Source organism: Cynoglossus semilaevis, chromosome 9 (genome assembly GCF_000523025.1).
Source record: "Cynoglossus semilaevis isolate Cse_v1.0 chromosome 9, Cse_v1.0, whole genome shotgun sequence".
Classification (NCBI taxonomy): domain Eukaryota; kingdom Metazoa; phylum Chordata; class Actinopteri; order Pleuronectiformes; family Cynoglossidae; genus Cynoglossus; species Cynoglossus semilaevis.
The window spans coordinates 18,843,817-18,856,154 of record NC_024315.1 but is presented as its reverse complement, the minus strand read 5'-3'; the positions used below and the strand labels follow the sequence as shown (position 1 = coordinate 18,856,154).

The 12,338-nt window shown below is 41.6% G+C and overlaps 1 protein-coding gene across 1 annotated transcript in view; it reads left to right on the top strand.

Moving 5' to 3' along the window:
• The window catches only part of fat1a (FAT atypical cadherin 1a), a 62,682-nt gene that overhangs the window by 48,556 nt on the left and 1,788 nt on the right, over positions 1–12,338 (top strand). Inside the window, 11 exon segments of the mRNA XM_008317818.3 lie at positions 999–1,196; positions 1,783–2,388; positions 3,132–3,354; positions 3,516–3,647; positions 3,741–3,898; positions 4,519–4,987; positions 5,490–5,643; positions 5,914–6,024; positions 6,153–6,799; positions 8,110–8,241; positions 11,428–11,463. Of these exon segments, the coding sequence (XP_008316040.1) occupies positions 999–1,196; positions 1,783–2,388; positions 3,132–3,354; positions 3,516–3,647; positions 3,741–3,898; positions 4,519–4,987; positions 5,490–5,643; positions 5,914–6,024; positions 6,153–6,799; positions 8,110–8,241; positions 11,428–11,463 (2,866 nt within the window).

Here is a 12,338-nt window from a genome sequence, read left to right as displayed (position 1 = left end):
ATTGCAACGAATAGAGAGAGAAAATTTCAAGGAAGAATAATAGGAGACGGTGAGACTAGAATATCAAAAAGGACGCAGGAGGCGAGACAAAGAAAGGAAGTGGGATAAATAAACAGAGACGCCATCTTTTATCTCTCTTTAAATGGAATGACTGTAACAATGGTAATGAAAGGACGAATATGGGGAATATGCAAATGAGATCATTATTTAAAGAAACAGTAAAAAGGTAGAGAAGTTGCAATTGTTCATATTCTAAACCTTTGAAACGATTTAAAATCCAATAAATTAATACTCATAAAAGAGTTTTGCTTGATAAAGGTTGGTGAGATAGAAATCCTAAGTCCACATCTGTGCAGGAATAGGAACATTGAGTCTGATCGGCAGAAGGAAACTGTGCCGACCAGAGCATGGACTGAACACCGGTTCCTCTATGTTGCAATATTTACCTTTGATGCTAATAAAAGGGACTGTTATTTTTAGTCTTCTGAAGATCTAATATTGAAGATTACACTTTTGTGATTATGTTGCGATATAGCAATAAAGATAATAAGTATAACCAGGGCAGTTACAGGCTCAACAATACACGTCTTAATGTACACTTAATCCAGTTTTTCCCCAAATGTTTCCGGCAGCTCTCCCCATTTACTCGACTGAACTGTTGATGAAACCCCCCCTCCCCGCATTGACACATTTGCAGCCAGTGCTTCAAAACATTAGTGAACTTAAATCTAAACGCCGTAATTCCTACGGAACTGCTATTCTGTTTGAACAAGGGAAGATAAATAAATCAGACTTATTCTGACCTTTAGGATTTTCCAATGGATGAGTTAAGCTCATAAGTCATATCCAGCAAGCTAGAATCATTCCTTATGGACCGGCGCAGGGAAAATCCAACCCTGATGTCAGATGCTCAGCCGTTGGCCTTTTTAACCTAAATGGAAAAAAAAAAAAAAAAAAAAAACCATGCATCACACACACTCTTCTCTCGTGTCCCCCAGGAGAATCGACCAAGAGGCACAGATGTTCTTCAGCTCACAGTTACTGATAGGGATGCTTCCCACAATGGCCCGCCCTTCACCTTCACCATCGTGGATGGGAACGAGGGCGATGCCTTCCACATCAATCAGCATGGAGCACTGTTAGCTGTGGGGGCGCTGAACAAGAAAAGCAAAGACCACTACCTACTCCAGGCGCAGGTGAGTCACAGCACGAAAACAAGAGAAACCGGAGTTGAGCGCTTGTATCGATTGCTCTGTCGAGACCCTGCAACGCAATCTATTTATCTTCCCTCGTTTTCCTCTCTGTCACCAAATTAATTTCACTCTCCAGTCGCTGTGTACATTCACTGTTCAATCTATGTAAATATACATCGCTACATAAGCTTGACATCCGCGCGCAGCTTACTTTTATTATTGTCAAAAAAAAAAATAAAACTGCATCGACAGAGTAGAAAAGCATAAATTAAACCCATCGGTTCAGACATGCCACGGGAAAGTGTGCCGCTGGGCGTTCCTTTGTCGACGCACAGAGGAAAGAAGTGGACAGGACGGAATTAGATTTAAGTGTGAAATCCTGTTGAGATCTTGAAAATCGTGGTGGAGGTTTGAACGTCTTGTGTCTCGAGTGCCTGACCTGCAGAAGTTCCATTGGCTTCACATGATGAAGAGACAGAATATCAAGTCTGCATAAGGACATCAGCCATTGAAAAGGCTTGATTGCCCTCTGTTGTTCGAAAAGAGATAACATCCTAACAGAACACACGTTATTTTTTTTTTATTTCAGGTGACAGACAGCGGCAAACCTGCGCTGTTCTCCACGGCTTTCGTCAGTGTTCGCATCATCGAAGAGAGCGTTTACCCTCCTGCCATTCTTCCTCTGGACATTTTCATCTCCACCGCTGGTGACGAATACTCTGGCGGCGTCCTGGGCAAGATCCACGCAACTGACCAGGACATTTACGACACCCTCACCTACAGCCTGGCTCCGACCGCTCCCTCCTACTCCTCGTCGGTGGATGACGGCGGCGCCTTGTTTTCCGTTTCTGCCACTGATGGTAAAGTGATTGCAGTAAGGCCGCTGGATGTCGGTCACTACTCTCTAAATGTGACGGTCACCGACGGTCGCTTCACCACAGCCGCCGATGTCACTGTGCACGTCCGCCAGGCCACTGGACAGGCTCTGGACAACTCCATCGCGGTGCGCTTTGCAAACATCGCTCCCGAGGAGTTTATCGGCGATTACTGGCGCAACTTCCAAAGGGCACTGAGAAACATCGCTGGGGTGAGGAGGAGCGAGGTGCAGTTAGTAAGCCTGCAGCCATCGGAGCAAGGGGATCTGGATGTGCTGCTGACTCTAGAAAGATCCGGGAGTCCCTATCAGTCTCAGGAGGTGAGTCCAAAATTCAATTGAAGGAAACAGAGTGTATAGAATATTGGCTGAGAACGCGAGGTAGATGTAAATAAAGTAGCAGCAAGGCCACTTAGTGGGAATATAATGTGAATATAAGAGACAGCTGCTGGTACAGACCCATCAAAAACCTCTACCCATTAATGTGCTCGGAGATTTTGCAGGAAGTCGTGACACTTTAATAACCAAGGATCTCATTTGCACGAACTCACCACAGTCTCTTCTCCATCACCTTAATGTGAAAAAATGCATTAGACCAGGGGTGTCGAAACTCATTTCCACCAGGGGGCCACATCAGCAATACAGTTCCACTTGAAGGGCCGGTTGTAACCGGAAGACTGTATAGATCAGGGGTCCCCAACACCCGGTCCATTGGACCAGTACCGGTCCATTGGTCATTTGGTACCAGGCTGCAGTGGGACATAGTTGAAAAATTTGCTTATTTTTTACTAATTTACTTCATTTAAAGAAAGTCCAGTCATATCCATTTACTTTCTTTATTTGAAGATAATCAATTAAAAAAAATATGGTAATAAAAAAAAACTTTTATTTCTCAGGTGAAGCTCCCGCTTGGTGGGCCGCATTTGGCCCCCGGGCCTTGAGTTTGACACGTATGCATTAGACTATCAGTCAGACGAGTAGCAGGAAAATACTTGAGGAGACAGAATTTAGAAATCAGTCCCATCCTCTTTATTAAATCCTACCGTGTACAATAAATGTTACAGGTTGTATTCCGTAAGCTGAACTCATCGGCAGCTGTTATCGAGGAGATGACGGGGGTTCGGCTCATCCGAGTGGTGCAGAAGCTCTGCGCCGGGCTCGACTGTCCGCTCCGCTTCTGCAACGAGGTCATCTCTTTGGATAAAACCTCCATGTCCACGTACAGCACAGCTCGCCTTAGCTTCGTCACGCCTCGCCACCAGAGGGCCGCGACCTGCCAGTGTGACGGTACACGGGGTTTACACCGGAAGCACTTTTATGTGAACGTTATTTTTTTTTTTTTCTCTCTTGTCTTTAAACTCCCGAGCACTTTTATGTGAACGTTATTTTTTTGTTTTTTTCTCTTGTCTTTAAACTCCCAGTCTGCTTGTCTGTCCTGTGACACACAGGTGGTAAATGTCCTGCAGAGAACAACCTGTGTGAGAACAACCCCTGTCCTGAGGGAATGGAGTGTGTGGCAGATCCCAGAACCACGATGTACAGTTGTGTGTGTCCAGAGGGCAAAAAGGGCAAATGTTCCGGTACGACCTTTCACCTCTCCATCTGTTTTTTTTTTTTGTTTTTTTTTTAATGTATTTTTCTCTCTTAACACCACTCTCTCATGCCCTCATCAGACGGTCACTCGCTGACGTTCAGCGGCAGCGGCTACCTGAAGTACCACCTGATGGAGAATGACAACAAGGAGCTGATGAAACTCTCGCTGCGAGTCAGAACTCTATCCAGCCATGCTACGGTCATGTACGCTAAAGGAACAGACTACAGCATTCTTGAGGTGTGTGTGTGGGTGAAAAAAAAACACTTCTGACCGTATGTCATTTGCTGCGGCCTGTGCAGTTCTGATGTCTCCGCAGCTTAATAAAGCCGATTTGACATCCAAAATCAAACCCCACCTCCATAGAGATCATCCAGTCGTGTTTAGAACCAACTTCGTTTATGGTTCAAAAGGTCATTTTTAATTCTCCTTTCACATAAGGGTCGATGGGAAAGCGGTGGTCAGTTGATGAAATCACACACAGGAGCTATTTTGGGGCTGGGAGACAAACAGAAGGCAGTTTTCCACAGATTCCTTCTCCAGCTTGTCTGGTGCAGCAGGCTGCATACCAGGCTCTTTTAAAGTAAATCCTGGCAGGCAGACAGATGACTTAAGCTGGACAATATTTGTTTTTCTCCTGCTGCTGCTGCTGCTTCTGCTGCTTATCAATTCCATTTTGAATCACATTCAAAAATAACTCTTAGGGTGTGAACATAAGGTTGAACTTGTTGTTTTTTTTATTATTATTTCTTTGTTGCTTTTGTATTGCAATAACAACTCCTGACAGTGACTGACAAACTACACTTTTTAAATCTGACACGCTTTATCTAAAATATATTTTTTTCCCGTCCTGAAAATAGATCGTCAACGGCCGGCTGCAGTACAAGTTCGACTGCGGCAGTGGGCCCGGCCTGGTGTCGGTCCACAGCGCTCAGGTCAACGATGGGGAGTGGCACACTGTGTCCCTGGAAGTGGATGGCAACTATGCTAAGCTAGTGTTGGACAGAGTGCATGCCGCCTCGGGCACAGCGCCGGGAACTCTGCGCACCCTTAACCTGGACAACAGCATTTACTTCGGGGGTCATATGCGCCAGCATGCCTCGACTCGCCACGGGCGCAGCCTGCCTGTCACCAACGGCTTCCGGGGCTGCATGGAGGCCATCAACCTGAATGGCCAGGAGCTGCCTCTCAACACCAAAGCTCACCGCACGTATGCTGTGCTGGAGGACATCGTGGACGTGGCCCCGGGCTGTGCGCTGGCACCTGTTGACACCTGTAGCAGCAACCCCTGCACCAACGGGGGGAGCTGCACCTCACTGCCAAACGGAGGTACATCATGTCCTGCCTGGTTTTATTTTCCTCATCTGGGTTTGTGTTAAAACGCATCGAAATTTAGCATCCTGTTTCTGATTTTCTATATTTTTTCTCTATTCCCTGCCACTGGTCCGGTCCAGATGCAGATGTTTTTTCGGATATAAAAAAAGTTTACTTAAATGAACTAAAACTGTTTGTACCTCCATGGTGCATGTATTTGCAGTTTCTGTTCTATTTTCTTGATGCAGAATCATCACCTTTAAAGCCTCTTTAGGATAGGAACCACAATAGAGTTTTCCAGAAGGGAAATCCCTTTTTGATTCCCACTTGGATTTTTTAATAGGTTTTCCAGGATGTGAGTTTCCTTAAAACCGAATCATTAACATTAGAAAGTCCTCCACATGGTAGTCTCCCGCTGACCTTCATGCAGAGGAAATTTTAAATTTTTTCTTAAGACCTTTAAGTGCCAGTCATTTTGTCCTAACTGTAAATACTGTTCTCCTTCAATAATCTGTAGGATATTTCTGCAAGTGCCCTGCCTCATTCATGGGCGCCCACTGCGAGGTGCCCATTAGCCCTTGTGCCTCCAACCCCTGCCTGTACGGCGGCACCTGTGTCCCTCGTGCTGATGACTTTTACTGTCAGTGTAGAGGACAGTACTCAGGACAGAGGTAATTCAAGTTTTTGCTTTCCGCCGACGTAAACAGCAGCAGCAGTGATGTGTGTGCTTCTATCAGAGTAACATCTCAGTATGTACTGACCTACAGTTTCAGTGTGTATTTTGTGCTGTTTTTCTCTTGGTTCACCCTTAAACTTTTCACTGTATTTCACCCAGAGCGACAAATAACAAACTTTGAAAATTCAAACTTTTTTTTTTTTACAAACTTTTCACCCCTATTGCACTACTTGAGGTCACAAACACAATTTTGCTCTGAAATCAGATGCCAGTTGGGGCCGTACTGCAGAGACAACCCCTGTAAAAACAGCGGAAAGTGTATCGACAGTCTGGACGGTCCAGTGTGTGAGTGTGAAGCTGGCTTCCAGGGAGACAGGTTAGTCAGATTCTGGGTTCAAATATCTGCACTCGATGAATGATTCAGTTCTTCCTCTGGCCTCAGTAGTGTGCATAATGCAGCGCTGCACCTCACCGTTTGCCTCCTTCTTCCCGTGTATCTCCTAGGTGCCTCAGTGATGTCGATGAGTGCATTAAGAACCCTTGTGCCAACGGAGGCCAGTGCCAGAATACGTACGGCTCCTACAAGTGTAACTGCTCTCAGGGTTTCAGTGGACCGCACTGCGAACTGCGCACTGAGATCCGCAACGAATTCGTCTCCACCTCCTGGAACATTGGCCTGGAGGAGGTGATCGGCATTGTGGTGTTCGTCTCCAGCATCTTCATCCTGGTCCTGCTCTTCATCCTCATCCGCAAGAGGGCCTGCCGCCGCCGCCGCAAGTCCAAGACAGACGACGACAAACACGCGGGGGGTTCGAACGTGCCTCACTCCTTCCTCCAGAGACCCTACTTTGACGCCAAACTCAACAAGAACATCTACTCCGACATCCCGCCTCAGGTCCCCGTGCGGCCCATTTCCTACACTCCCAGCATTCCGAGTGACTCCAGGAACAACCTGGACAGGAATTCATTCGAAGGCTCAGCCATCCCTGAGCACCCGGAGTTCACCACCTTCAACCCAGACTCTGTGCACGGTCACCGCAAGACCGTGGCAGTGTGCAGCGTAGCACCCAACCTGCCCCCACCTCCTCCCTCCAACTCCGTGTCAGACAGCGACTCCATCCAGAAACCGAACTGGGACTACGACTATGACGGTGAGTCTGCTCCTCTGTGTAAAACTGACATTCAAACTTCTTTAATTTGGCTTCTTACATTTTTTTTTTTTTGGTTTTAAAAATGTTCCAATTCAATTACTATGCACATTGGTTACAATTGAGGGTCAATGTGAACTTAATTTAGATTTTGTCAGAAAAAAAAACATACATTTAAAATGTGTGGAATGAATGGACATATACTGTAATTGAACTTAAATAAGTAAATGTTTCCACTTAGTTACCTCAAACACACGTACCCCAAGAGATAGACCAGGCGTGGGCAAACTTTTTGACTCGCTAAAATCGAACACGGGGGGGCCAGCTCAGGAGCAGATGGATGAAGCTAAGATAAATGACGTGTAAAAGTCATGCATAAAGGCTAAAATGCTAACATATTTTTAGCATTTCCTATGGGGAAACATTTGTATTTCAGGGAAAAGGCAGAAGTATTATGATAATATAAATACATTTGGAAAAGTTTGGCGGACCGGATTAAAAAGCTGAACGGGCCGCATCCGGCCCCCGGGCCTTAGTTTGCCCATGCCTGAGATAGACCCTTAAACTAAACCGAAGTGTGAATCAGTTACCGGATTAGAGCCTGTCGTGATTTTTGCCATCAAAGATAGAAATATAAGAAAAACAGTGACTTTATCCAAAGGTGATTTGAAATTTTTTCTTAATTTTCTTAAATTTTTTTCCCACATAATTCTCACTGTTTTCTGTTACCCCAAATATTAATCAAATATTTATATCAATTTCAAAACAAGAACTGACTTCAACAGAGGCACTTTTAATTAAAGGGCCAGTACTTAATTTCAGAATATTATCCATCGCTCCCTGACAAAGAGGAACATGGTAAAGTAACACTTCTAACAACTTAGTGTCTAAGTCTCTCTCTCTCTTTCTCTTCTCTCTCTCTCTCTCTCTATCTCAGTACATGTGAATGTATCGTGGTAACTATAAATATATCTTATTAATTCATAAGAGAGCTGACAGAGATAGACAGAAACAGCAGAGGTGAAGAAACCTGCTGCCATGACTTCTAAAAACTCCCAGTGCTAATGCTGACATCTGTTACATTTGTTCTCCAGGATGTCTTTTTTTTTTTTTTTTTTTTTCCTTACCCTTAATTTACCCCTTTGAAGGTGCTACAGTGGTGGGATTCGTGCCTGTCACTCTGAGCTTTCAGGGTTTTATTCCACCTACTCCCATCTTGTGGGTTGTTTGAGGAATGTTGATATTATATAGTATTCATTTAAAAAAAAAAAAAAGATTTTACCACTCAAACTCTTCTGCGCTTTCTTTCCCAGCTAAAGTCGTGGACTTGGACCCGTGCAAGAAGCCCGTAGAGGACAGTGCCTGTCACCCTTACAACACCAGGGGGAGCATGTCTGAGGTTCACTCCCTCAGCTCCTTCCATTCAGAGTCCTGTGATGACAACGGTATGATGTTATAATGAAATACTTTTTCGTTTTTTTTTTCTTTTTTTTTTTCTCCTCCTCCTCCAGAATGAACTCAACTCTCTTCTTACTTGATGATCATGGTTGATTGCAGTTGTTAACTATTCGTGTTTTAACACTTCTTTTGCATGCTGAGAATGATTAACCTCCAAAGACTTGTTGTGGGTCACACGGTCTTCTCTCTCTTTCCTCTTGCTGCGGGGCGTCAGCTCCCATATGGATCAAATCAGTCCACAGATCCAGAACAAGGTTTTAAATAGGGCGGGTCCGGCCTGTAAGTTCTCCATCACATGCCTGTACAGATGGGAGAAATCCACCGCCGTGTCATTCACCTGGGGGAGATATACATAAGAACACACATAATATGCAGTGCACAGCACACATTAGTACACATTACATACGTTTGTTTGTTTGTTTTTTTTTTTCTTCTGTTTTTTTTAATAGTTATTAACATTTGACATTGTCAATAAGTCATTGCAGTTTTCCTTCGATACTTATAATTAGGGGCTAGTTTTATTCAGATTAAGCACAGAATAGCGGTGCATTATTCACAATTAATTGTGATGGTAATTAATCACTATTAGTGATGAATAAAATAACTTTCCTAATAATAATAAAATAAAATAAAATACATATATACACACGTTACACAGTAAATATATGTATTAATATAAATGGACATATGCATTCATATATGTGTATGTATGTATGCATATATATATGTGTGTTCTGGAATTATTCAATGTACTTATTATAATAATAATAATAATAAATAATAATAATAATATATATTATTATTATATATAATATATATATATATGGGCAGAAGCACGCCCATTGAATAACTACATTTATTATTATTATTATATAATAATATATTATATATATATATTATGTATAATATATATATATACTGTATATATATATTCAATATATATAGTATATAATATATATATTATATATAATATATTATTATTATTATTATTATATAATTATAATAAGAACAAATGTCATTATTCAATGGGCGTGCTTCTGCCCGTTCTTTAAAATGAATTCAAGTTTTTAATCTGATTAACATCCCACGTGGATTGTCAGATTAATTAACACGTTCATTTTTAACACCCCTGCTTATAAAATCGTCGTTACAGTGAGTCATTGTGTGCTGCTGATAGAGGCTGCTGCCCTGAAGCTTCACTCTGGGAACTGTGAAATTTTTTCATTGAGTCAGACCTCACTGTAACCATGTCTCTGACGTCCTTATATTCACCTGTGACAGGCGTCCTGAGAAATCACCTTTAGTTGTTCACATGGTGGCGCCACTGTACATCCAACCAAATACTTCAGTGTGAGAATAATGACTGAAGAACAAAAAAAAAAAATAGTTTATTCATTAAACGGTATATTCACCGCATTCTTTTCAAAATTTAAAAAAACTGTTTTTTTTCGTTAATAGATTAAGGAATCGGTATTATTGTAGATATATTCCTATGATAAAATATGTTTTGATTTGAACGGTTAATTACATTAAACTAAAACATCTGCATGTCATCGTGTTGTCAGCCGTTCACCCTTTTGTTTCTTTTGACCCAGTTCTCAGTAAAATCCAGGTTACTTTCTATTACTTTCTTTTTTTTGTTGAATTTTTGCGTTGTGATCTCATTTTGCGTTATGGCATTGTTTTAATATATATTTATATATGTATATCTATTGCTGTTCACTCATGTTTCTGTGCACTGTTTATGAAAACATTTCGATTGGCCAATTCTGCCTCCCTCACAAAAGGAGCGGGTGACAAAATTATACTTTTTTTTGCACAATTTGAAAACTTAAATTTTTTTTTATTCTTTATTTTTTCCTGCCCATAATAGCCTCAAGCGGATGTTTAGCGCAAACATCGAGGAACATGTCACATGGGTATAGACACGTTCGTTTTTATTTTTCTGCCAGTCCATTCAAAACCAGCTTTCATCTCATCTACTCGTCCCGTGACGTGGCGTTGTGGTGTCCGATCTCTTCATCGATCGGTTCAAAAGTTACCGAAGCCTTTCTCAAAAGAACAATGGAAACGGCAGGTGTTCTGAGAAAAATTGTTATTTTTTGCGCAACACGCCCAGTGTCAACACAGTCTTCCTCCGTGTTTATCTTTGTATATCCCCAGGGAATTTCACTGATTCCTCCATCTGTACTGTCGCTGGCACCTTGTAGCCTCCAGTATGCTGTAGTTGTTGTTACTGTCAGCTTCCACCACTGTGTTGTGACCAGCCATCAAACACTCAGAATGTGATTCTGACATTAGTAGTGTGTCTGGCAACACAATCAAAGTTAGTGTCACCTGTCGCTCCCACCCTCATCCCCCTCCGTTTGTGTTGTTTTTTTTCTTTTTGATTCCTTTGATTATTGAAGCATTTGCACTAAAGTTGCTCTACTCCCTCACCATTTACAAGCCTCCATAGTGACAGTAATCCACCTTGTCAAGTCTCTTGTTGACACGGTGGAAGGAGAAGGTACTCTTTTATTGTTTCCATCCGCCAGTGCTTGTGTCCCCAGTGTTGGGCTGCCATTATCTTACAGAGACGAAGAGTCTGTCCAAAACAATACGAGCTGCTAATTCAAAGGGGAAAAAAAGGGGCTACATATATAGATGTTCATATATCTATATATGTAGATATACATATATGTTATATATACATATATGTTCATATATGTTATATATGTATGTTCATATATGTCATATATATGTATGACATATATATGTTCATATATGTCATATATGTTATATATATATGTATATATAACATATATGTACATATATGTTATATATACATATATGTTCATATATGTTATATATGTATGTTCATATATGTCATATATATGTATGACGATGTTCAGTTCATTAATTAAATTAAAAACAGGCAGCGTCGCCTTCACTGATCTTTGTCTCGCGACCACAGAAAGTCTCTTTAAGAAAAATGGCAAACGCTTCTGGTTGAGTCATTAACCATCCGCTCTTTGTGTCATGCCTCTGTCTGTGTGTGTGTGTGTGTGTGTGCTTCATCATCAACCTCAGTTTATTTGTGCCCGGTAAGCCGATTGTTGCCTGTTTTTTTTCTCTTCTGAATATGATGTGACTTGTTCTTTCTCTTTCTCTTTTCCTTGCTTCATAAAAAGAGTCTATTTTGGCTCACGATCTCAAGAACCCAAGAGGTGACTTTTTTTCTTTTTTCTTTTTTTTTTTTATCAATTCTGTCTGCCTGACGTGAACTGGTGTGAACTTCCTCTGCCTAACCTTTAATCACTAACACTGGAGGTTAATGAGGAGAGTCTTAACCCTCTTCGGTGCAGAAAAGATGGCGCAACGCTGAGTTCCCACCACTCTGGTGGTCTCACAGGGGCGTTGCTGCTTCCTCCTTTAGGTGTTTTACCCCCCCCCCCCCCGTGAACATTCCCTTGCATGCGCTTTGATGTGGTGACAACATGGGGGGGGAAACATGGTGTGATTTTTTTCGCTTAGTTTTTTTGCTCGGCAACTAACTGTAATTATTCGAGTCGTTTGTGTTTTTTACCAGTGTGTTTATTTAACCTCACGGTGTTCTTGTTTTATTCATACCGTATTTAATAGCTGAGGTAAGTTTTTTTTTTTTTTTTTTTTTTTTTTTTTTTTTTTTTTTTAGCTTAGCATTAGCAATATCTACATAAAATGGAAAGAGCACTGTTTTGCACAATAGCTAAAAGATCCCAGGCTAAAATATTGACTTGTCAGGCTAACAAGTTCAACAAGTTTCAAATTTTTATTCTGTATCACTTTTTCTATCTAAAAAATTTTTTTAAAAATAAAATAAGAAGAAAGCTGTAACTCCCTAGCATGGGATCAATATGGCATATCTACCTAAATATGACCTCGTCTTCTGATGGTTACATTTTATGGCTTCATATTTAATAATCTGTAGTTTAAATTATGCTAAATTATTTTTTAACTCATTTGGTATTAGCAGTGTTTACTTGTCGCCCATGTAGATCCTCTCTTGGGTTCATAGATGGTATGGATTATATTTTTGAAGGTGAGACCTGTTGTCCCGGCC